General features: G+C 24.3%; 4 protein-coding genes and 4 long non-coding RNA genes across 22 annotated transcripts in view; 4 read left to right on the forward strand and 4 right to left on the reverse strand.

Moving 5' to 3' along the window:
- The first annotated feature begins 25 nt into the window (after positions 1-25).
- On the forward strand, positions 26-9,871 carry lqf (epsin homolog lqf). 12 transcript variants are annotated; one of them, XM_086914273.1, is made up of 18 exons: positions 55-153; positions 274-397; positions 630-724; positions 1,462-1,510; positions 2,704-2,820; positions 4,033-4,125; positions 4,197-4,455; positions 4,603-4,802; positions 4,879-4,933; positions 5,066-5,228; positions 5,336-5,465; positions 5,556-5,588; positions 5,698-5,782; positions 5,882-6,015; positions 6,083-6,377; positions 6,457-6,633; positions 6,874-6,894; positions 7,354-7,568. In XM_086914273.1, the coding sequence occupies exons 5-17, from the start codon at positions 2,797-2,799 to the stop codon at positions 6,888-6,890; spliced, it is 1,665 nt and encodes a 554-aa protein (XP_086770399.1). In that variant the 5' UTR covers positions 55-153; positions 274-397; positions 630-724; positions 1,462-1,510; positions 2,704-2,796; the 3' UTR covers positions 6,891-6,894; positions 7,354-7,568. The 12 variants fall into 12 exon arrangements, with proteins under 12 accessions (XP_086770356.1, XP_086770379.1, XP_086770359.1 ...); XM_086914230.1 differs by lacking the exon at positions 6,874-6,894 and having other exon boundaries at positions 26-153; positions 7,354-9,871; XM_086914223.1 differs by lacking the exon at positions 6,874-6,894 and having other exon boundaries at positions 4,879-4,927; positions 7,354-9,871.
- Positions 9,872-10,006: 135 nt separating this feature from the next.
- On the reverse strand, positions 10,007-10,900 carry LOC100872176 (protein C10). Its single transcript, XM_003693670.4, has 3 exons — positions 10,560-10,900; positions 10,306-10,482; positions 10,007-10,229 (listed from the first exon to the last, which is right to left on the reverse strand). The coding sequence occupies exons 1-3, from the start codon at positions 10,597-10,599 to the stop codon at positions 10,087-10,089; spliced, it is 360 nt and encodes a 119-aa protein (XP_003693718.1). The 5' UTR covers positions 10,600-10,900; the 3' UTR covers positions 10,007-10,086.
- On the forward strand, positions 10,808-12,743 carry LOC100871574 (nudC domain-containing protein 3). Its single transcript, XM_003693665.4, has 4 exons — positions 10,808-11,424; positions 11,503-12,094; positions 12,155-12,343; positions 12,423-12,743. The coding sequence occupies exons 1-4, from the start codon at positions 11,327-11,329 to the stop codon at positions 12,513-12,515; spliced, it is 972 nt and encodes a 323-aa protein (XP_003693713.4). The 5' UTR covers positions 10,808-11,326; the 3' UTR covers positions 12,516-12,743.
- Positions 12,744-13,238: 495 nt separating this feature from the next.
- On the reverse strand, positions 13,239-15,842 carry LOC116414366 (uncharacterized). 2 transcript variants are annotated; one of them, XR_015294162.1, is made up of 3 exons: positions 15,651-15,842; positions 14,179-15,371; positions 13,239-14,119 (listed from the first exon to the last, which is right to left on the reverse strand). It is a non-coding gene; the product is annotated as an uncharacterized LOC116414366 (long non-coding RNA). The 2 variants fall into 2 exon arrangements; XR_015294163.1 differs by having other exon boundaries at positions 14,179-15,381.
- LOC100871382 (uncharacterized) overlaps positions 14,119-24,900 on the forward strand; it is a 33,339-nt gene continuing 22,557 nt past the window's right edge. For all 3 annotated transcript variants that reach the window (XR_015294159.1, XM_003693664.4, XM_003693663.4), the window contains exon 1: positions 14,119-14,308. Coding sequence is in view for 2 of the 3 variants with exons in the window: in XM_003693664.4 (XP_003693712.1) it covers positions 14,183-14,308 (126 nt within the window). In the remaining variant the exon portion in view is untranslated. The remainder of the gene's footprint in view (positions 14,309-24,900) is intronic.
- On the reverse strand, positions 17,529-18,420 carry LOC105735463 (uncharacterized). The gene is made up of 2 exons (XR_015294167.1): positions 18,310-18,420; positions 17,529-17,571 (listed from the first exon to the last, which is right to left on the reverse strand). It is a non-coding gene; the product is annotated as an uncharacterized LOC105735463 (long non-coding RNA).
- On the reverse strand, positions 19,439-20,491 carry LOC147658585 (uncharacterized). The gene is made up of 3 exons (XR_015294166.1): positions 20,038-20,491; positions 19,776-19,970; positions 19,439-19,684 (listed from the first exon to the last, which is right to left on the reverse strand). It is a non-coding gene; the product is annotated as an uncharacterized LOC147658585 (long non-coding RNA).
- Positions 21,694-23,876, forward strand: LOC147658586 (uncharacterized). Its single transcript, XR_015294165.1, has 3 exons — positions 21,694-21,944; positions 22,235-22,785; positions 23,203-23,876. It is a non-coding gene; the product is annotated as an uncharacterized LOC147658586 (long non-coding RNA).

The following is a 24,900-nucleotide window of genomic DNA, read 5'->3' on the forward strand; positions in this document are numbered from 1 at the left end:
TGCTTCCAATCGATGAGTTATGTGTATAAGAAAATCGAACTTTGAAAATGCACCTTAGGATTATATAAAGAGAGACAACTCTCCATTGACAAATTCCTTGTTTCAATAAAAAAGTCACAGTACGTTAGTATTATCATATTACTCGTTAAACAGGTATGCATTTATTGATAAACAAATTGAAATACATTTTGTTTTATGAAACAAATTGAATATTAAATCTGCTTTGGGATTATCATAGACTGACAAAATATTAAAGAAGGAAATATTTTTCAGCGCCATCTTGCCTCGTAATTCTAATTCGTCAGTGCCTGTGAATGGACTTGTCATAAGTGTTTTATATTATTTTGTTTCTTATTTTCGTTAAAATTAGTATATTAAATTTCCAGTCTATATTACGGTAAGTTAAAATGTTTTATAAAGTTGCAATTAAATTTAGCAGATTGTCATTAAAATATAAGTACAAGTGGTATAATCCGTAGAATTGGAATACATGTTTGATTTCATTTCGATAGTATATATAATAGTGTTCTTAGATAAGTATTTTAATCATAATGTATTTTTTTATTAATTCGTTTCCTCTATTTTATTCTATGTTAACCTATATATGAAACGGATTGAAAAAAATGCAGTATTACAAAGTCACGCCCGAGCATGAGAAAGTATAGATAGTTTCGAAATTGACATATCACGCATTTTCATGGATTAGCCTTGCACCTAAACCAATGTACGTATATCTATTGTATTAGTTATATCTGAAAGATAGCCGTAGTATACATATTTCACTTATAAATCTATCGGAAATATTTAATTTAATATTTATGTAATATATAACTATCATTTTTTTTAAATATATATATGTATGTATCAATATCTGTTGATTTAAAATTTCAAATAATATAAAAAAGAATACATTAACGAGTTTTTTTGATATGCAAGATATACAAAAAATCTTTTACATTTTAAATAGAAAACAAGATTGATATATTGAACTATTATGTTAATTGTCTAAAGTTTAATTTATAAGAAATTGTCATTATTACATCAATAATATTTTGGCTATAATATTATATTTTTTTATTTTTATATTTTATTTCTTACTAATAAGATTTATTATTATTTGTTTAAATTTATTAAGAAATTATGAGGATAAAAATAGAAATCAATAGTTTCACGGTCATTATTAAACACAATATATATTAACTATCTTAAAGAAACCATATAATGATAATCCTAAGTATATACAATATAAAATTCGTTTAATATATATAATTAACTAATTATATTTAAATTTTAAATTTAAATTGAAAAATCATTCTGATATTATGTATATTATATAAAATTTTTAAACATATTGTTTTCATTTTCTTTGTAGAAATCTATATTGTATATATATATGATGATAAGATAAAATATAAATATAGTAATATTTAATGGAAGATAAAAACTTTCTTCATTTTTCAGTTTATTAACAAGGCTTTTTGAAGAAATTTGAATTTCCCATTATATCAATGTAAGTAAATTTATTTCTTTTCATTATTGCATGCAGCCTATTTTTTTTTTTTTTTTTTAAGTAGTTTGGTTTAAATTCTTCTTTTCTTTTAATATAAGAATTTCTTCTTTAATTTATACTTTTTAAATTTCTTTTATTAAAAAGCTTGTAAAAGGTATTATTAAAAAATAGAAAAGACAAAAAAATAAAAAGAAAGTAATTTCTATAATTAACAAAATATATACTTCATATTTTCAAAGTAATTTAATAAATATTACTAATATTGCACAAAAACTGCAAATCTAATTTCTTCAAAAAAGCATGGGTTAATTTAATAAAGAAGTGAAAGTTTTATAGTAAATTAAAGAATAATTAAAGAATAAATATAAAATATTGAAGTTTTAGATATAAAACCATGCAAATATAAGTTTTTATTTAATTTTGATTAATTTAGAGTAATATTTTTTCATAATTGCATTTGTCTTTAAAGGAATTGAGTAAGTTCATAAATTCTTAATCTTATATTTTTTTCTTCATAAAATTGCTTTTCATAAAATGAAATATTTTAATATGTGGTATAATATTTTATAAATATAGTAACATTTTCCTCTTCAATATAAAAAGATATTTATTTTCTTTAAATTAATCTATTATTATACATATATTATTTTTTTATATTACTATTATTGTAATAGCAATTTTAAATATTTATAGAGTAAAATGTTATTATTTTTAATATTTCTGTAACACTTCAGCTCTATAAATATATATATATATATATTTATATATGTATGTATCTTGTATATAGAACTTTAAAAAAGAAACATTTACAGCTAAAAAAAATATATTTTGTATATCAACCAATATGAGTTGTGCCTATTTAGTTTATAAGCAATTTTTGAATATGATATTTTTTATATAAAGTACAAAATTTATAATATAATAGTATTATAACATAATAGTATTGTATGTTAAACTATAATTTATATCTTTAATTTAGATTCATAAGTTTTTAACATATATTGCATTAGAAAAATAAAGAATGCAGTATTCTGTGCAATATTTATTTGCATAATAATAAATATCATTGAATGTTCACTTAAAATACTCTTAATTTAATTATATTATCATTTGTATATTAAATAAGAACTTATTCATCATTGACAGGTAAATGTAACAAATATTTCTTATTTATTTATTGTACTATGTAATAGTCTAGGATTTTGTTGTGATTCAAAAAGTGTTTGGGAGTTTTCTATATTTGTGGACAAGAAGTAGCTTCATCAACGACCCGAGCCATATTTCATATGCCAACAATGGCTATGCAGAAGGTAAATTTTATTAACTGACCACAGTTAACAAAATAACAATTGTTATAACTTTACTAATCAATTATATTATTAGAAAATGTTCAAAAAACAAATAATGTAGATAAATGTTTTGCAAACTACATTAATAATAGTATACAGGGTGTTGATAAAGATTACTTGCTTTCAACTTTAAAAGAGATAAAAAATAAATTATTATATAAAAGATAAAACTTCTTAAAATATATAATCTTATTTAAAGATTTAACATATTTTTATAATTTAAAAATGTTATATATAATCATATATATAACATCCTGTATATATAAAAAGATACAAAAATTATAGTTTTTAGTAATACAATTTTTGCACATAATTAAAATCATTCATGTTTTATTTTTTGCAAAATTATGTAATAATGATAAGTTCTGCACATTATGCAAGTCAGTATTGCATCAAATTATTTAAAAAAGTCATTAATGTTAAGTTTATTATAAAAAACATTTTTAATGTTTCTTAAAAAGTTTTATAAATAATAAAAATTATGATAACTCTCTTTTCTGAAAGATATTATGATAGTATAAATATTATTTAATATATATGAATATTCATATATAATGTAAAATGATACTGATTTAGTTGAAACCTTTTATCTTAAGTACATATTATATATTTATAGGCACATCTCAAAAAAATTAATCTGCTTTGGAGCTTTATGTACTTATAAAATATAATTTATCATGTTGCATTATTTTATAGCATTTTGTTTCATATATAATTTGCAAACTATGTAATAATATATCTAAAAATAGAAGCATCACTAAAAAGGATTTCTTTACTTTTATATATAAATCATACTTTTACTTTAGCTACTTTCATTCATCTTACTAACCAAGTAGAAAGTAGTAATAATATGTTAATTTGGTAAAAATAGAGTACTATTGTAAAATACGATAATTTTCTGTTTTTTTACTAATGCATATTTAGTCGCATGGCTTTGGTATCAAATAATTACCCATATTTATTATCAATTTGATATAAAAGAGACTTTTGAATATAATATAATACAATAAAGTTTATATATATTATATTATATTTTTATTATATTGAAAATTCTTAATGTAGTATCATATTTAGTAGATATAAATATGAATATATATGTGATGATAAGTATGGGTTTATAGAAAAAATATGAATATTACTACTTGCTTATAATATATAGTAAAAATCTTTTAGATGAGAAGACAAGGTCAAGACGTTATGCAAGTGAATTTAGCAGGTATTAGGCGAGATATTGTTAATCTTGCCCATAATTATAGCAATGCTCAGGTAATTAAAATAGTTTATTTATTACTATCATGATAATATATATTAAAACAAAATGTTTATTATATATGTAGAAAGCTGTACGTAAAGCCACTAGTAATGATCCTTGGGGTCCAAGTAGTACACTTATGGCAGAAATTGCTGATTTAACATATAATGTTGTGGCTTTCACTGAGATTATGCAAATGTTATGGAAAAGATTAAATGATCACGGCAAAAATTGGAGACATGTATACAAAGCCTTAGTTCTTTTAGAATATCTCATCAAAACAGGCACAGAAAAAGTTGCACAACAATGTAAAGAAAATATTTTCGCCATTCAAACATTAAAAGGTAAATAATTTTATATTTTATAAAATATTTTTATATTTTAGATTTTACTATAACTTTTAAAATTTAATATAAAATATCTATATTCTTTATCTATTATTTTATATATATATATATATTTTTTATACTTAAATAATCTTTATTTTCTAGATTTTCAGTATATGGAAGGATCTAAAGATCAAGGAGTTAATGTTAGAGAAAAAGCAAAACAACTTGTGGCCTTATTGAAAGATGATGAAAGATTACGAAATGAAAGAGCTAGAGCATTGAAAGCAAAAGAAAGATTTGCACAATCTGTTAGTGGATTTGGTAGTGATGGATTAGATACTATGTCACCTGTAAGCAGTGATGTAAGTATACATTGATATGAAGATTAAAAAATTCAATAATAGAAAATTTTTTAAAAGTAAAAATTTTGCTATTTAGTTTCAAGATTGGGAACCATGTCGCCCAGGATCTGAAACTACTACTAGACGTACGAGTAAATACTTTAATTTAAATATTTATATGTCATAATTTTTGATATTGATATATAAATATAAATTTTTACAGATGTTATATTTAATAATATAATAATTACAAATACTACATACATAATTTATGCACTTTTTAGCTGAATTGGAAGCTGCAAGACCACAAACAGTAGGTGAGGAAGAATTACAATTACAATTAGCTTTGGCAATGTCAAGAGAAGAAGCAGAACAAGAAGAACAAAGAAGACGTAGTGATGATGTCAGATTACAATTAGCTCTTAGTCAAAGTCAACAAGATTTTAAGTTAGTATAAATTATATAAGGTTTAATTTTTTCTAATTAAATTAATATATGATAATAAATTATCATATAGTCTATTTTTTGCTTTTGTCTAAAAAAATTAATTTCAGAGCACCTCAAACTGAGAAACAAAGTCATATGCTAGATTTGCTGGATGTAAATTTAGAAGAAGCATGTGGATATAATGTAAAAACTGATCCTTGGGGTATACCAATAACACCACCTCCACCCAGACCTCAAGTATGTTATTTTAAATTTAATTAAGTTTTCCTAATTTGCTTATTGCATGATAAATGTTGCATTATGTATCTCTTGCATGTTACATAATAGTCTTTGGATTTATCTCAATTTTATCTATATAAGGTATGTTTGAATACAATTATTAAATATTATGTTCATGAACTGCAACATAAAAATTTATTAAAAATACAAGAATTTGTATAAAATTTATATATTTCAATTTATTATATAGCCACAAAATGATCCATGGAGTGTTCCTACAACAAGTACTGCGTCACCTGCAATAGATCCATGGACTCCTGTACCACAAAGACCAAGTAAAATTTATTTAAAAAAATTAATTTAATCATAAACTAAGCGATTTTACAATTTATCTTCTCTAATAGCTACATAATTAATTTATAACTCGATTTCAGCTGCTACAATTGATTCATGGCGAGCACCTCCTTCATCGCCTGTAACAGTTACAACTTCACCTAGTACAGATCCATGGTCACCAATACCTTCTAGTAGTACTACTGCTACTGAAGTTGATACAAATAAAAAACAAGTAAGATATTTATTTTTTTAATTAATTTTATTATGGTCATTTATATATGCATAATGAATTCATTTAGGCTAGCCGAGACGGTATGACATCTGCTTCTCCATCTTTTAACAATTCTACCTTAACACAAAATATTGGTTTTGCGGCACAATCGCCACAAAATATAGGTTTTAATTTGCCTACGACTTCAAGTGCTACATTCAATACAACTAATAATGACTTCAATGGAACTGGTTCTAGTCTTAACAATTTCCCTATCGGAAATCAAAACAATTCTGTAGCCAGTCCACTAAGCGATTTAGATGAATTTGATGTAATTACTAACAGAAATAAGCCTGGATCTAGTCTGCAAACTGCAAACAATGGTATTTATTAATGAATTATTAATAAATTTATTTATTATTATATTATGTAAATATCTTATATTTCTAAATCTAATTGCAGCAAACACATTATCACCAGATCCATTTGATTTGGGAGGTATTGCTGAAACTCTTCCCACTAGTACAGGAGCTATTAAAAAAACACCACAATCGTTTCTTGGGGAGAATTCTGCTCTTGTTAATCTCGATAATCTTGTCAGTTCTTCTGCGATCAAATCAACAACGCCCACGCCTGCAGGTAACTATTTATTTTAAATATAGTCCTATACCATACATCATATAAAATTTAAAGACATAATTTTTAAATATGAAATATTGAAATCTATAGAACTCATATGCATATATCATCGCTTAATGAGAGAATAAAATTTTTATGATTAGGTTAATTTATTGTAATTTTAATTGAATATATTATGAGTCTTATATGAAAATAAACATTGTGTTATATTATTTGTAATATATTCTGTCTGTAAAACAGCATTTCATTGGAAATAATTTCGTGAGTACTTTCAAGATGTACTTTCAACAATACTGCATGGGTGCATGGTTTAATTATGATATTGAAATCATTTCATTTATTATATTTCACATGGATGTTATTTTCAGCAAAAAGAAATATATATTGAAAAAATTGTGATGATATTGTATATATTGTAAAAATGAAATTTTTATCTTTTTTCTTTGATTACAGTTTAATATGTTTCATGTTCGTTTTCATATTTCTGTTATCAGATTTCAATTCAAGTTTTAATAAGTATTGTTAAAACAAATATATATGTTAGAAATAAAAATTGTTATTTATAAATTTTTAATGTTATTATTATTATAAATTATATTTTTGATTTATTTATATGAATATTGATACACAATTAAAAAATTAAGTACATGACATGGAATATATAATATTAACCATTATAATTGTAAGATAATATAAATTAATATAAATAAAAATTTACAGCAACAATGTCATACTCGGCAAATCCATTTGCGACGGCAACAACGCCACCTCGTCCTACAATTAATCAGATTCGACAAGATCCTTGGGCAGCGAATACAACTACTACAGCGAATCCGTTCCTTTCGTAGCTTGGTGATAATCGTTGAATGTGTCAGTCGAAAATCAAGAGCACTGTGGTTTAAAACGTATTCAAGATTTTTAACAATAACCCTGTACGGTATAAGTTTCTCACTCGTTACGAAATAGTTTTACTTGAATGATAAATAGATAACAAATGATATCTAATCAAAGTAAAATATTTATTGTGAACATTTTAGTTTTACCTTTCTGGTCTTAATCAATGACAAAGGGAAGCTTAAAAAAATACATTGATATAACTAATTTAATTCTTTTGGACTGATGATAAATAATGTAACAGATAATTATATTTATAAACATTAACATTTATTTCTACATATAATTGAAAGTTTATAACTTATAATATTCATACGAAAGTGTTAATATGTGTTATAATTATATTATTTATATTTTATTACATATTAACGATAAAGAAAAAATTATTTAAGAAGAGAAGATAATATATAATAAATAAAAAATTAAAAAAGAAATCATATTTCAATTTTGAACATTTAAATGCTCCCAAGGTATAACTAAATTTTATAAGAACTTTTTCCATTTATAATATATTTTTTAAGTGCAACTCGAATTGGTAATAGGAGATTATTGAATAAGATTTTTATTGTGCTGTAGATTATAATTGATTAATTGATATCACGATTATTTCTTTTATTTTATATTTATATACATGCTTTTCTATAGCTAACGAGATTATGAGACTGTAATCGTGATTTGCAGGAGTAAATTATATCGAACAGGGTTCTTCCAATTTATGTTTTACGCTTAATGTGACATGCATTGATTGTGATTCGTAAAAATATTGGTGTCATGGCATGCCTTTTATGACTAATACTCATCTTGCAAGAAAAATACTAGTAATATATGTCTTTGCTAATTCATTACTTTTCATTATTTAATATCTTGATTACTTGCAGATGAAACAATTGTGTTATGCAATTTATATGCAAAATATTTATATCTTCTAATATCATTGAAGTACATATATATGTATAAATTAAATTTATTTATAAAATTTTATGCATTTGGTTTGGATAATTATTGAAGATATACGCATAGGCTTCATGCACTAAAGAAAACCAAACACAGCCGTAATTAATATGCATTTTTCTATCAATGGATAAATCGATGCGTTTTATTGTTTCATGGAGACTTATTGAAATATAATGTTTATGTTGGTTTCTATAAATATTCTAGAAATTTCATAAAGAAATTCTTTAACGCGGTGTCTTTATTCGTTCGACTGTCAAACTTAATGAACCAACATGAAAATAAAGGGTAATGTGAAGTGCATTAGCTTTCTTTATACGCAAAACGATTTACAATTGTACCTTGATTTATATAAAAAAAAAATTGTAAATATGTTAGCATATTGTTCCCCAACTGTCAAATCTTTTCCTTCAATATGTAGAATATTCTAAAACTTAAAACTAGAAACTAATTATTTCTTAGTTTCTAAGGAAATTGCTGAGTTTATTATTTTATATATTGTGAATATTTTTCACGTTTATGACCATCATTGTGATTTCATAAAGAAAAAATATGAATCACTTCTTTAAGATGATAGTTGTTAATCAATACATATTTATTAATAACTTTTAAAAAAACTACTTCACTGTTAATCTTAATATAAACTTCAGCATTTCCTTTTTAAGAATATTTATGCATTTTACAATTTTATATAAAAAACGATTTCATACGTTTATTGATTGGCAAAGGGGAACTTGTATTTGTCTGCTTATTCTAAGTAAATTAGACATGAGTTGCACGATTAAAATTCTGTTAAGTAAATATTGCTTAAATAATTCCATTGTATTATTCTTTGTTGTATTAATAATTAATTTTGTTTTATTATGCATTTTCAACATATTCGTTTATATGATTGAAATTGTATAGTTAATTGCGTATTTCTCCAGATGTTCGCGAAATGATGAAGTTAGAATTATAATTATAATAGAATTTAAATTAATTCAAAATTGAAAATATCTTGACTTAATGATTTTATATTCACAGTTTTTATAGAAAAAGTACTGTGTCATATTTATTAAATGTGGCATTTTAATATTATATGTTTTCGAATATTTTTTCTGATATATTCAATGAATGAGAGATATATATTTTTTTTACAATATATCAATGAAAATATTTTATTTTTTTATATTATAATTTTATTTATATGATACAATATACAAACTTCATTTTTACGCGAACAATGGAATATTGTTTAGTTTTTAGAATTGGTGTAAGTGCAGAGAAAATTTAATGAACATTTATGAATGAAATTATATATTTTAGTAGATTATATTATTATCATTATTAATATTATTATTATACAAATAAATGTAAAAATTTTTAATTTTTCTGATTAAATATTTAATTTGGAGATCCCTTGTATATTATCTCTTTTTTATATAGTAAATTTTAATAATAATATATTAAAGTATAATTATAAAATTACTTTAAAATTGCAAAAACTTAAATGCATTATAGTGAAGTTATGAATTAAGTACTATAATTATTGCTTATGATAAATAATTTTTATGTTTTATAAAGAGGAAAAAAATACAAAGTAAAATATTTGTACATTGAAATTATATTTTAAAGAGAAGCTTCAGTTGAACAATTTATATGGGAGTTCAGAACTGGAGGAAGAAAATATGACCGAACTTGACTATGTAATTGTGCTACCTCAGGATCTTCCCTTTCTAGAGTTCTAAGTAATTTTACAAATTGAACTGTACCTATAAATAAAAACAATAATAAATTATAATAAAAATTGTATTCATTTTGAAATGAAAATATATTTATATTTTCTACCTTCTCTACTTTCTGAAAAACCATAGTTCTTAATAACATCCATTTCAATTTGTACAACAATTGGAAAAACAAATTGCATCATTTTCAGCATTTCATTTCCAGAATTTTCTTTAGCTTCTGTAAGTTTTTGAGTATTTTCTGGAGTATTCAATGCTGTCAGAATGTCGGTTAAAACAGCTGAAAGTCATCTTACTTATTATAATTATTGAAAAAAATATTTAAAATATAAAAGCTAAATTGTGAAATTTAAATACCTTTTGCAATTTCTGGAGTAAAAATAGGCAGACCAGTCATTGTTAAGAAGTTTCATATAATTGAAATATATGAGAATGTAAATAATTCAATTCCAAATATATCGATTCGCTTGAAAGAATAGGTTAAAATTTGTAAAATTTTTACAATATAAAATTGTACAAAAAATTATTTTATTTTATAAATATGAATACATATTTATTATTCTTTTATAATATTTTTCTTTTCATTTTTAAAACATATCGTATATAATTTGTTTGTCACTATTCTTGGAACATGTCAAAATATGTAAATAATGTACTTAATTCAATGATTCAACGAAGAGGGCGCTTATGACGAATTTATGTCACTTGTCAACTTATTATTCAATTTCATGACATGAATCTAAAAAATAGAAAGTCTGAAATTATAAAAGAAAGTATATATGTGTTAAAGTTTTTTTTTAGTTATTACACAATGGAAATTTATGTTATAAAGACGAAATATAGTTAATAATTGTTGAATTATAATATATTAATAAAATAAACAAAATTTCTAAACGATATATCTTAAAGAATACTTTCTATAACCTATTTAAGAAAATAAGTTAATAATATACAAGTAATTTGTAAACGGAAGACAATCTATTATTGAAAAACATATTCATTGACTTTTAATAAGTCTTATAGTACTTTTAATAAATTAGTATATTTAATATTAAAATATTAATAAAGAAAACGATTATTGGAATTAAACTATCATTCAACAAATATTTAAAAAGAACTCCGTAATGTGTTCTGTTCATGATGAAGCATTTTTGCAAATTTTACAAGAAGAAAAAAATATTACAAACTTTTTAGATGCATTTTTTGGATTTTTATATAGATGGTAAGTATACAATATTATAATATAAACAAATATTATTTTTACAATATATAATTTATGATTATTGTAATTTAATTATAGTACAGATTTTTATGTTGAATCGGGACCAGATCAAAAATTTGGTTTTCCAACTGATACAGTAGAAAAACTTGTTTTATATAGTTTTCATAAATGGAAAAATATTTCTAAATCTTCTAATAGAATAGATCTTCAGAATAGTCAAGATATTATTTCTCAAAATAATGATAAAAATCAAGATGAATCAATGACAATAGAAGAAGATTCCCTTATTCCACAAGTAGATCACGAGGTAGAAATTGAAACATATAAAGAAAGTCAAATAACAAATCAACTTGGTCATTTACTTGAAAAAGACAAGACATCTGATAGTTACAATGGTGCAGTGAGAGAAAATTATACTTGGTCACAAACTATTAATGATATAGATGTATTAGTTAAACTACCTAATTGTATAAGAACAGCAAAAGATTTAAGAATTCATATTAATTCAAAAGATATTAAAATAGAAGCTAGAACATCAAGAGTTGAACAGAATCAGGAAATAGAGGAATGTCGCTATTTTGTATGGACCACAATTCTTAAAGGAGAATTATGCTTTAAAATTCGGAAAGATGAGTCAATGTGGAGTATAGTACCTGGACAACATATTAATGTAAGTTAAGATATTTTGAATATATGTAAAATATATATTATAATTTTATTTTATTCATAGATTCATCTTGAAAAAGCTTCTGAGAGATGGTGGGAAGCATTGATTATTGGTGAACCAAAAATTGATATAACAAAAATAGATTGTTCAAGAAATTTAGATGAGATGGGATCAGAAGAACAAATGAAAGTTCAAGAATTGATGTGGAATCATCAACAAAAACTTCTTGGTAAACCAACTTCTGAACAGATTGTAAGTATATGAAAAGTTATTTAATTTATAATTACACAATAATAATCACTGAAAATAATATAAAATATTTTTTGTACAGAAAATGGAAAAAGTATTGAGAAAAGCATGGGATGCAAAAGGATCTCCCTTTGAAGGTACTGAATATGATCCTTCAATAGTAAATTTCAATTGATATACTTTTATTACGCATTTTTTATTTCATTAATTGTTATAAATTAATAAATAAAATTCTATATTAAGCTACAGAATTTTGTAGATATACATTTTTTATTTAATTGTAATTATATGTTAAATATTTTATTTTATAAATTAAAATTTGATTATTAATTGTTTATTTGTAATAAATATTTATTTAAAAAAAAATGTATTCTTCAATAAATATATTCTAATATTATGGATATATATGCGTACTTCATATTTTTAATAATGAAAATAACTATATCATTATAATTTAGAAAAAAAAAATCAAAATCTTTATTGAGAAAAGAAATCTTTATTAAAAAAATTCTTAGTATATGGTACCTAAATTGGTATTTAATATTTGCAATTTTATGAACTTATAGATATATAAATATTTTTTAAATTTATTTTTAAATTTTATTGTAATTTATTTTTAATGGATATTATATACAATATTAATTAAATATAAGTAATATTAAATTTATAAAAAGAAGAATTAAAAATCAATATAATAAAAAAATTGATAGTGCAATATAAAGATTATTGAATGGAACAACAAGAAACAAATGATTCGCGGTTTGTTTCTAGAATGTAAAGAATTTCACACTTTTCCTTAGCGTTTGTATCAACTTTATCTCATAGTACTAGGATTGTTTGGTAAAAGAACAAGGAAGGAATGTTTTATGGAAGCAGACAGATAGCTATAGCGAAACTGTTCTCATTTTCTAGAATTCCTTCGATTTTCGTTTATCTATCTCAATACGTGTTCAAATCTATATTTGAAATAACACAAACATTTTTTATGATAACAAATATACATTTTTAATTATTACAATAAATTTAATATTTTTTACACTTTTACTTAATGACCAATTTCTTTTTTTATATTCGAGAAAATTTTATCTAATATTTATTGTTTTGTAAATACACAAAGAAATTATGCAGGCATTGAAATCTCCACAAAATCACTAAAAGAGAATCACATTTCACTTATTCATTATTTAAAAAAACGCGTTATAACATTAATTTCACAAAAGAAGAATTCATTTTTAGATCCACTTCCAATGCTATTTTATTATTTTGACAAATTAACAGAGGAATAATTCTTTAACTCGAAAGGAAGATAGTTCGACGAAGAACGTAGCATATTGAGCACCGCTGAAGGTAAAACACAGGTAATATACCTGCCTGAGGCTACATCCATCCCCACTTGGAGTCCGGTTCTCTCTCCTTGGTCGACTCTCAGCTTTTCTCCAAGCTGAGTCGGGCCGTTAGTGTCGTTGTCGTAGGAGAGAATGATAGTAATGTGTATCACGGAGTATCGGGCACCCTGAAGGACGTCGATCGTTGAGTATTGGTCCTCTTCTTCTTCCTCGTTTCCTCTTCATATATCGGGTTATCAAATTCGGTCATTGAATTGAAAGCTTTCTCACTTCTTGGACCAATTCGTTCTGAATGGTTCGTGATCTGTTTCGTGATTCACTTTTTCACGGATGCTCGATAGTCTGGAGGACGACAACGACTACTTGTTCCTCAATATCTATAGCTTGCAGTGGTGTCGTGTGAGGTGAATGTAACGCTTGATCAGAGTGGAATCTAGAAAGAAAATCGACGAAAAATAGAAAAGGAAAAAAAGAAGAAGAAGAAGAGGTTACCAAAATGCCTTGTTCTGCGGTGACGCTGTCCCTCGCGACCATAACCGGTATCATTGCCACTGGCCTCTTGGCAATCGCCTTTTCTACAGACAACTGGCTCTACACCGAGGTTAAACGCGCTCAAATCCAGGTTCGTAAATCGAATTTATTTTTTTTTACAAGTGTTCTTTTTACGATGCAGTTGTGAAATCTTTCTGTAAAGAATTTAGGATGCCACGTTGTGCTTTTTCACATCTTCCATGTTTTTGTTATATCTTTCAAATTCCGTTATTTGTGAAATATTACAGATCATGTGTCGTTTCTACTTAATATATTTTCTTTCCTGGTTTCTTGATCGAAATACTTTTTCCTAGTGCGCGATATCATCATTTTGATGTCTCACTTTTACATAAATGACTTTTATAAATCCGTATGTAGGATATGATTCTTGAACGATGAACGTTTTAAGAACATTACGGTATTCTTCACGATGTTTTCTTAGAAGAAACACTATTATCATCGATTCTATCATCTCAGATATACCAATAAATACTTATGGTGAATTTTCATGAATTTCAAGATGGAACGTCATTTTAAAAATTCGAATTTATAGCAGGATCAGGTCAGGAAATATGTGTTATAATTCTTAATAATGTAGAAACATTGTTCTTGATTCGTGATTCGATTAATAGTGCATTACATGGAAGAATTATAGTAAGTGTATTTAAATGTTCGTTCATTGTTTCACTATTTCGTTGTTCTTTTAATTCCGTTGTAATTCTTCAACGAAAATATAAATTGCAATTCTGTATTTCACAAACTCTATTGATAATCAAATTAATAGGAATCTGATTTCTCAAAAAATATTAAAACATTAAATAATAAATCTGCAATAAATCATTGAAATTATTTTTTCAAATGGTACATATAAAATACAATGAATGTTTGACTATTTTTTTAAAAAATAGTTTTTATCTTTATGACAGGAAGTAAAATCTCTTCGACTTCCGTCGTCCTTGTCACAGGTGAATGTTCGGGTCGAAGGTCAAGTTCATTCTCGAGGGCGTTGCGAGTGTCAGTTGAGTGGAAGATATTCTCACGAAGCTTTTATGAAATATTCTACAAAGAAACCGTGTTGCATTTATAGCAAACTATATCATTCTTCTGTGTTTCAATATGAACACATCACTTAAAATTTCGATCTTCTCAATATCCTGAAAAATACTACTGTATTATTATTTTACTATATTATTATATTATTATTTTAAATTAAAAGAACGATTAATTTTTTGATAATAAGATTACAAGAAATTAAAAACAGGCAAAGAAAATAGAAAATAATTATTTTTTTAAATGTTTTGCGTTAAATACTGAAAATATATATCTTCGGTTTTTCCATGAATTAATCCATGAAAATAATCCATGAATTTTAATAATTAAGTTACAAATAATAACATTTAAAATAAGATTTGTATAATTATTATTAAATTTACCTGAGTCTCTTTAGAATTTCATTGATTAATGAATTATTCCATGATAAATAATATAACAAAACATTTTGTAGCATTCTTTTTTTTTTTTATTTCACTTTATTTATGCGTATAATAATATGGTAAAGAACATTTTACAAATCACTATTTTCATTTGTCACGCAACCACATCAAAACAAATGATTTCAGTTGTATAGTCTTTAATTTTCCGTGACGTATATATAATGATTTAATCTCATAGAATTTCAACTGACGAGATTAAGTATTAATAGAAGATGTATCAAAGCAATACATATCACATTCATCGTCAATGATAAATCTCTTTATTCTATAAACCGTGTAAAATCTTCATAAACAAAAACATACTTCTTGATTACTAGCTAACCTAAAATTCTAAAATCCAGTTACAGAATTTCTTCTCGGAATGTTCAAAAATATTTGTTATAGGAAAATTATCAGGTTTTCATATCGTGGTTCTATAGAGTATAATTGCTCAAACAATTTGATTTCGGCCAAACGTATTTCTAGTTTGCGGTGTGTTTGGAATGATCGACATTCTGGGCCGCGCCCATTTTCAGCGCTTGTCGTCGACTCAACGAGTTTTGCGTTTAGCCGTGCTAGAGAGCACGCACAGCAGCGCAATCGTATGCACTCTCCTTTATAGGAATCAACCGCGGATCGAGACGAGACGTTTTTCTCTTAAACGTAAGTACACTGCGATTTCGTTCGCACGCAGCTTTCTTCTGATTCTTTATTTGGTAAAGTTCAAAGAAAAACAACCCAATCGCCTCCATAGAAAACTTTCTTGCTGATTCAACGAGGAACGAGAGTTAGAGTCTTATTAATAATAATTCTATCGTTGATATTCTGTTTCGTTGATATTCTGTTTCGTTGATATTCCTTTTTTTATTTTTGAATGAATTGATCAGTTGTATCCATTAATATATTAAAATGTATGATGCCATAATATAAAAATAAAGTTGACATCTTTTATGCTTCCACTTAGAAAAATATTTTTTACATCAAATTATATTATTCTGAAAATAAAATAAATTTTCTACCAAGAACACTTCTTGGAACAAACAAATTATTTGACAGAAAATTGTGTTCAAAGATTCAGTGAGATAATATATATAACAATATATTAAATTTCTATCATTGAAGGATCTCGATTAAGTTATATCAGGATTTTCTTCTTTTTAGAATTTAGATGGATTTTAAATTACTATTATCTATGTAAAAATTTATGTATTTATTTTTCGTTTATGGAGACATCTGTTACTACATCTGGAGCACATTTTTAATTTTATTATTAACTTTCTTTCATATATTCTTTCATCATTAGTTTATATTAATTGATAGATTTTTATTCTGGAATAAACTAATGAAAGAAAGAAAAAATAGGCTCAGTAGATCGTTGTTTTGTAAAATTTTAGTTTACTGGACCGTGAAGAAAATATTCGCGGTCAAAAGACATCAATTGACACAAATATCCGATTTAGCACGAAGAAACAATCAAAATGTACACATCATCTTTGGACGACGTCCAAGAAGAAAAACTTGTCGTGATCCATCATTATGACGCCGAGGATTTCTCAAATAGTCGATGGCGTTGTTTTTAATCCAAAGTCTCTGTGTTTAGATTCATAATTTGGTCTGATGTATAATCGTTTTGATGTATCAAATGTTTAATGTGTTTCTAATTGCAGCAACCCAAATATATTAAATTTCTAAAACAAATATATAATATAAGGAAACAAAATATAACTATTTAAGCATTCTATAATTTATTTTTACCTCTATTTGGGAACTTAAATAATTATTAAATAAAAATAGGTAATTAAATCTTATGGCATCTTTTAATTGCAATATTATTTTAAATAAAAATTTTAATAATCAATTAATTAATAATTATTTTAATTATCTGGAACATATATAAATAAAATTGTAAACATATGTAAATGCTGAAAAAAATGTTAAGAAAAGTAATATAGATTATACATCTTTATTTTTGTATCTTTGAAAATCTTTCTAAATCTTTCTAAATTAAAATTTATTATATAGTACATTATATAATATCCTTTATTTTTTAATAAATCTCATTAAATAAATAAGATTTGATAAATGAAAGTAAAATAAAAATTTCCTTAATAATTTAAATTTATATCATATGTGTTTTAAATAACATGTTAATCCTTTAAATTATCCTTTGAATTATATTGACATTATTTTGTGTACACAATATAATGTCCTTGTTGTATAAATATATATCTTTCATTGTTGATATTACATTGTAAGATGAAAAATAAGAAGATTTTCAAGAAGCAATATATAGAAATTTTTTCATAGGTTTCAAGAATTTACAAAAATTATTTACTAAAACAAAATACCTGAAAAATAGAAAATAACATTTGATCATTTATATGTATATATCAAAAATAGTTTCTCTACTAAAATTTTATATTAAATAAAACTAACTATATTATGTTAAAATAAACTATTTGAAAATTAATTTAAAAAAATAATTAATTATTTGTTAAATGCTCAGAGTCATTTACTAGCTTATTTATAAATTAATCCAACTAATATTGATCTCTTGTATTGTTGCGATTTCCACATGGTAAAATCAACAGTGTGGTCGATAGAGAGGCATATGACGTACCGAGCTCTGTTATTTTCACCAGCGTTCCGAGCGCGTTTACCTTGGTGAACGCAGCCGGTGAGTACGCATTAGAATAAAAATGTCGGCTTGCTCTCCCCCGTCACTCCCGAGCAGAAGATCCGTACATACAGTTATGCTATTTGTACCATCTCCACTTGTATAGTGTAAATAATTACAGCTTTCCTATCGTGCAGTGTTCGATGGGAGTAATGTATAATTTCCACAATCGAGGAGTTATGCTGCCATATGGAATGCTTCTTTTTCCCAGAACTTATTTGGTACAAGAATCCCGTTGACCTTTGTGCTCATTTCCCTTTCTCGATACCCGTATACCTTTTTCATCAGTTAATCCTTAGTTGAGACCGATTTGGTAAGACTTAACATGGTTGTTTGATGAAATTGAGCTTTGAAGATGAGAAAGATACTGACTTTTCTTCTGCTATGATATTGTGAAACGAGAAAGGGAATTAATGTTGAATATGGAGAATTGGTTGATGTGATTGCTTTAAAAAATAAATTAATATTTGTTGCATATACCTATTTTAGTTTTAAATGTTTGAAGCAATAAAAAAGTAGCTTCACTTTTTATATTTTCATATTTTTTGTTATTAAAAATGTAATTTTTCATTAAAAAGTTTGTTCGGAATAATAATTATAGTAGTCTTGCAACTTACAATATAGCAAAAAAATTAACTTTACAAGTATCGATAGAAATGAAAATCAAAAGGAAAATATTGATTATAATGATTGATTTTCAATTCATTGGCAAGTTACAAAAATTCATTAATAATTAAAAGTTGTAAAATTTAAAAATGTAATTTTATAATAAATTATATTTAATATTTTTTTTAATAATTATTATTTAAAATTAAATAATTTGATATTAAATGATTTAAATGATATACAGAAATAGATAATATGAATATAGTATTATTTTTATTGTATTATTATTATTATTATTATTATTATTATTATTATTATTATTATTATTATTATTATTATATTATCTCTAAATATATTATTATAATATTTATAATAAATTTATTTTTTAGTTACTATTTTTTTTTATTTTAACACAAAAGATAAATCTAATATTTAAATTTTATTTATTGAAAGAAAAAGAAAAATATAAGTTTAAAAGTAAAAGTTATATTAGTTTATAATAAAGTTTATAATAAAAAATATATTTGATATTTAATTATTTTTTGTTTTATACAAATAATTAGAAAATAATTTTTTTTTGTGAATAAAAAATTATTGAGTTCGAAGATTAATCTCTGATAATATTTTGCAAAAGATATATTTGTTTCTTTTTTATATCGGTTTCTATTATCAGCTTGTTTTAACCGGAAACCATTGTATATAATACTTGCACCTGTTGCATAGAAAGCAGATCATACTTGTTTTCATTTCTGAAACAAAGCCAACTAAGTACGTGACTCTCTATATCATATTATATACATTACATTTATCTTCTGAAATCAATTAAGGTAAGATTAAGATTAATGTCGAATCCCTTATTTTAAAATTATTATTTGAATTATCCAATTGAACACGCAAAGCGAGAGAAGGAGTAATACAATAAAGAATTTGTGAATAAAATTAAAAGAAATTATTCAAGATATTAAGATTATATCAAAATTGCCAGGAAATATGAACATCTGAAACAAAGGAATAGCACAGAATTCACACGTCTGAGTTTAAAAACCTTGAATCATGAGAATAAACCTTGTTTTTCGATGGTCCAGTGCTCGTCAACATTCATGTGCCAGTCACACTTCAGAGCATTGAATAATGTTTGAAGCTTCTGCGACCAGTCGTGATCGTAGCGTGACTGGACCGCTAGTGTAACTCGAACTTAATCGATCACCATGCTTGTAAATCGTTATAGCTTATTGAGAGTTGTTTCTTAGTTCTTATTTCTTCTTTTCTTTCTTTTCGAAAAATTATTCAAATCTTTTACCTATAAATATTAATCCTTAATTAATCATTGAATCATAAATGCATTTATTCTTCATTATTCTTTATTATTCAATCATTGATTTGTGTGATTCCTTAGTTGATTTCTTCGTTAATATACTTATATTATAATATACTTATTGTGACATGTGTTAATATATTCTTATTGTGACATGAATTTTATTCTTACGAAACTATCTGACCTCAGCAAAAAAGAAAAAGCACATTGATGTTCTTCAATTGTTATGTCATCAGCGTTCCAATGATGCAATGAAAATCATTTATTGAATTCGTTAATGTATGTATCATTATACATTAACTGATTATTTGATCCATTAAGATATATAAATTAATAATTAATGAATTAATGTATATCAATAGAATATTTTAAAATAATCCAATATAATGTAAAATAAAATAAGATTGAAGATTATTTCTAATAAAAAAATCGAAATGTCGCTAAAAATCTTAAATGAAGTTTGGATTATTAAAAAAATTTTGAATATCTTGTATATTTTAATATAAAAGATGAAAAAAAATAAAAAAGTTATTTTCAATGATTCTGAAGTCAGGTTCAGAAGAAAGTTTCAAAAAATTTTCTTTAAAACTAAATTGTTCAATGTAAAGCTAAAAGTTTAAAAATTTCATATATAAAATCTGCATTTTAAACTAGCGGTCATTTAATATTTAAACGATTATACATTACAAGAATACCAGAGCTATTGCGGGAACGATCGGAATGTCGTTTTCAACAATAAACCTCTCTGCGACGTACTTTCATTGTTGCGCAAATTGCTTATCCCTGTTGATTGTTCAAACAAGATATTGTAGGAATGAGGAAAAATATAAAGAGATTTATTCGCGATTCCTGAAATCTCCTGTCTATTTTTTACTTTACTTCACATACTTTACTACTACTTCATATATATTTTACTAAAATTCTTCCCCGAATATTCAAAATTATATTGTTCTACACTTTTATGCAAAAATAGAACTATTCATAATAAAATTTTATTCGATGAAATGAATATTTTAATCTAATATGTTTTTATTTAATATATCATTTTTAGTATATCTTTGTCATTGTAAAGTAAAAACTCTGTAAAATAAAAACTTCTTTCATCTTGATTTTTGAATTAAATATAAATATTCTATAATTTTTCAATAGATATATTGCTTATACTTTGACCATTTTAACCTAAAATTTGGCGAATATTTAAACATAAATTAAACATTAAACATAATATTTCAATCACAATCAAACCACAATCAAATCGCAAATTTTATAAACAACCACATATATAAATGTTTTTTATAAGCAGGAATAAGAAAAAATATAAAGAATATTTTTATTCATGATCAATTTTAAAACCTTCAATGAACAATTAGGAAATTTACACCTACTATCAAGGCGCCCTCTTGTTTAATCTTCATCACTTTGCTTCTATTGCACAATATAACCTATTAGGTAATCTTTCGAATGATTATTACTTTCATATATCATATATATATATATATATATTTTTTGCCAAAAAGTAATTCAGTGCGTGAGTTAATGTTTATAAAATCAATACATCATTGTTTGAGGATAGTTTGACGGCACAATTCCGGTTTACAAATGCCACAACCGTGAGAATTCGGGCTATGTTATGTTATACACAGTGGAGCTTTATTGGGTAATCGAAAATCGCGAGCAACGGAAAGAATTTCGTAATCATTTGCTGAATTCATGTTTCTGTTTTATTGTTTAATATTTCTTTTAAAATATTTCGTTGATTCATCAATAAATTTTTTTATTTATCAGATTGAATAACAAAGAAACTAATAGATAGCATTTAACAAAATAACCTCTAATTGAATTTTATAAAATCCACACAATTTCATAATTTAATTAAATATAAGTAATTCCTTTAATAATATATTTATTAATACAACAAATTGCAATGAATATTCTTTTAAATTACAGATGCTTTTTTGAAAAAGACAAAGATAAAAATTGAAATGAAAAGATAATAAAGGTTATAAATTGTTTAATTATAAATGAAAGAAATTCCAAAATTAAATATTTATATTAAAGAAGATATAGGTTATAAAACATTAAGAAATATTTTCGTTTGTAAATTACATAATTGATATAGCTAAGCTTTCACAAATCAAATGACAAAGTCGACTGTCAATGTCTATTGCCTTCAAAAATAATGATTGTACTCATCGAGGTGAATCAAGAAATAGGCTAACGATAGAGGATTCTTTACTTGTTGCACAAGTACTTACGATTGCAACTCGCATAATTTGTCCGAGTGCATGTGTTTATTATGTCGATGAGTGAACAGTGGAATAGCAGTCATAAGGTATAATTGAGGTTCCATTGAAGAAATTGTGACATAACCGGAAGATCGATTCAGGGTGCAAATTACAAAGGAAACGTAATACAAACGATGCGTCCTTGCATTCGACATATTATGATGCATTATATTACCATTTGATTGACTTCTTTTTCCTTTGTCCTTTGTCAAGGTATGTATATATATTAATATATACATAAATACCTTTATAAAAAATTGAAACGTTTTATAAAATATTAACTTTTTAACAGTATAAATGTTTAAATAAAATTGAATAGGCAACATGGAAAATAATTATAGTTTTATTATCAAAATTTTTGGGATTTCTGACATCTAACACATAAAATAGAGATTTGAATAAGTTTCCTCTACATTTTTTTTTGCATTTTATAATTACAGATTATTTTATAAACAGATTTGCATTATATATAATAACATTTAAAATATAAAGTTTATAAAGAGTTTTCTTAAATCTCTCGTGAAATACACTGTCAATAATTTCTTTTCAATTTTTTAATTACCCATAAGAAAAAATAATTAGTGTTGAGAGTGAACGATATGAGATTACGAAGAAATTAAAATTTCATAGGAAAATTAGTAAATTACAGACGTTTCCGGCTATGTGATTTTCAACGCACATAACAGGTGATTACGCGAAAGGAATGCTAGAAACTGCTGAGAAATTACATCCCTTACGTTCTGCTGTCAGTGCACGGAATTATATTGCTTGAAATAACGGAACCCTTCGTTTTATGTTCCGAATGCTCAACTGGATGAATTGCTCGAAACTCGAGGGAAACTACAGGAACTGAGATAACTGAGATAAACATAAAATCACTTGAATTGTAAATTTTTCATAAAATCATATTTCTTTTATATCATATCAGTATAAAATCAAAATATTTAAAAGTTTTTATTTTAAAGTAAGTTTAAAAGTTTTATTTTATTTTATATTTAAAAATTTTTTAATTATTTTAAAGTTATATAGTTTTTTAAAGTCTATAGTTTTTTAATTTATAAAATAAATTATATAATTGATATTTTATTTATTAATATAAAATAATTACATATATTATTAATAATAAGTATATTGTATGTTAATATATAATAATAAAATTGAAAAATTTAAATTCATTACTTAAATTAATAATAAAACAAAATCTCGTCTTTTTTCAATTTTATTTCATAGAATATATAAAACAATGTATTATAATTTTTTCCTGATATAAATTAAAAACAATAAAATTCAAAATGAAGTTTTTTAATCCCTAATCTATACATATATATGTTTATCTATCTATCAATTTATGCACTATATCTAATCTTCATTCAAAATTTAATTTCAAATTTTTTGCAATTATCCATTATAATAAATGACAATTGAAAAACTCTTTAATATAACAAAAACAATTGCCAAATAGTTATAACAAAATTTTTTTAATTAATTATTAAAAACAAATGTGTAACGGTTTTATCTTGATATATAATTTTGATATATTTGATATAGATTTTCTTTATTTATGTTAAATTATATCACATAAATATCAAGCTAATAATGCACTCGATATGATCGTGAAGTTCTATTATGTATTATTTATGTTCTTTTTTATTAATTTGAACAAAGATAGATTTTCTTATGTCGTTAGGAACAAAACATTTATTGATTTATATCAAGATCGTATCTGAAATGATTTTTACTAGAAAATTTTCACCGGCCATCCCACGCGTTAACGTGTAGAGGTTATGTCGCCCACGCTAGTGTCGCTAGCATATTTCGCACTTTATCATTTGCAAGGTTGTCGTAATGTTGGCGAACGCCATGAATACTTGTCTCTTTAACTGCGACACTGGTATACAAGTTGCCTCACAATTATATAGTTAAACTTAACATGTTGCATTTCCGGTTGCCAACGTGTTACATTGAACCACATTACAAAATTGCAAAACAATATTGAAAAAGCAAAATTTGAATTATTTTTGAAAAATAAAAACTGAATGTTATTCAATTTTAATAACAATTAGTTTTAAAAATTGAATGACAATTTCAGTTTTTCTTGTTTGAAAATATTTAAAATTTTCCTTTTAAAGTTTATCAAATTTTATATTTCTAGAGAAATTTTCATTTATAGATCGTAGTAATATTTTACATTAATAATATTAAATTTGTTCGATTAAATTTACATAATTGAATTTTTTTCCAATTATTCAGTCAGTAATTATTACAGATCATAGATTCGACAAGGAAAGAAAATAAATACAACAAAACGAAATAAATTTAAAAAAATAC

This window comes from Apis florea, unplaced genomic scaffold (assembly GCF_048593485.1).
Source record: "Apis florea isolate Af1SG1 unplaced genomic scaffold, ASM4859348v1 contig_1914_pilon, whole genome shotgun sequence".
NCBI lineage: Eukaryota > Metazoa > Arthropoda > Insecta > Hymenoptera > Apidae > Apis > Apis florea.

What these genes read in the sequence shown, in the direction of transcription:
- lqf (XM_086914230.1), top strand. Translation starts at nt 2,797, where the DNA reads ATGCCAACAATGGCTATGCAGAAG. An exon ending in TGTCACCTGTAAGCAGTGAT is followed by an intron (nt 4,803 to 4,878) that starts GTAAGTATACAT and finishes TTTGCTATTTAG; the next exon opens with TTTCAAGATTGGGAACCATG. An exon ending in TTGATACAAATAAAAAACAA is followed by an intron (nt 6,016 to 6,082) that starts GTAAGATATTTA and finishes GAATTCATTTAG; the next exon opens with GCTAGCCGAGACGGTATGAC.
- LOC100872176 (XM_003693670.4), bottom strand. Translation starts at nt 10,599, where the DNA reads ATGACTGGTCTGCCTATTTTTACTCCAGAAATTGCAAAAG. An exon ending in TACTCCAGAAATTGCAAAAG is followed by an intron (nt 10,483 to 10,559) that starts GTATTTAAATTT and finishes GATGACTTTCAG; the next exon opens with CTGTTTTAACCGACATTCTG. An exon ending in TTTTTCAGAAAGTAGAGAAG is followed by an intron (nt 10,230 to 10,305) that starts GTAGAAAATATA and finishes TTTTATTTATAG; the next exon opens with GTACAGTTCAATTTGTAAAA.
- LOC100871574 (XM_003693665.4), top strand. Translation starts at nt 11,327, where the DNA reads ATGTGTTCTGTTCATGATGAAGCATTTTTGCAAATTTTACAAGAAGAA. An exon ending in TACCTGGACAACATATTAAT is followed by an intron (nt 12,095 to 12,154) that starts GTAAGTTAAGAT and finishes TTTTATTCATAG; the next exon opens with ATTCATCTTGAAAAAGCTTC. An exon ending in AACCAACTTCTGAACAGATT is followed by an intron (nt 12,344 to 12,422) that starts GTAAGTATATGA and finishes TTTTTTGTACAG; the next exon opens with AAAATGGAAAAAGTATTGAG.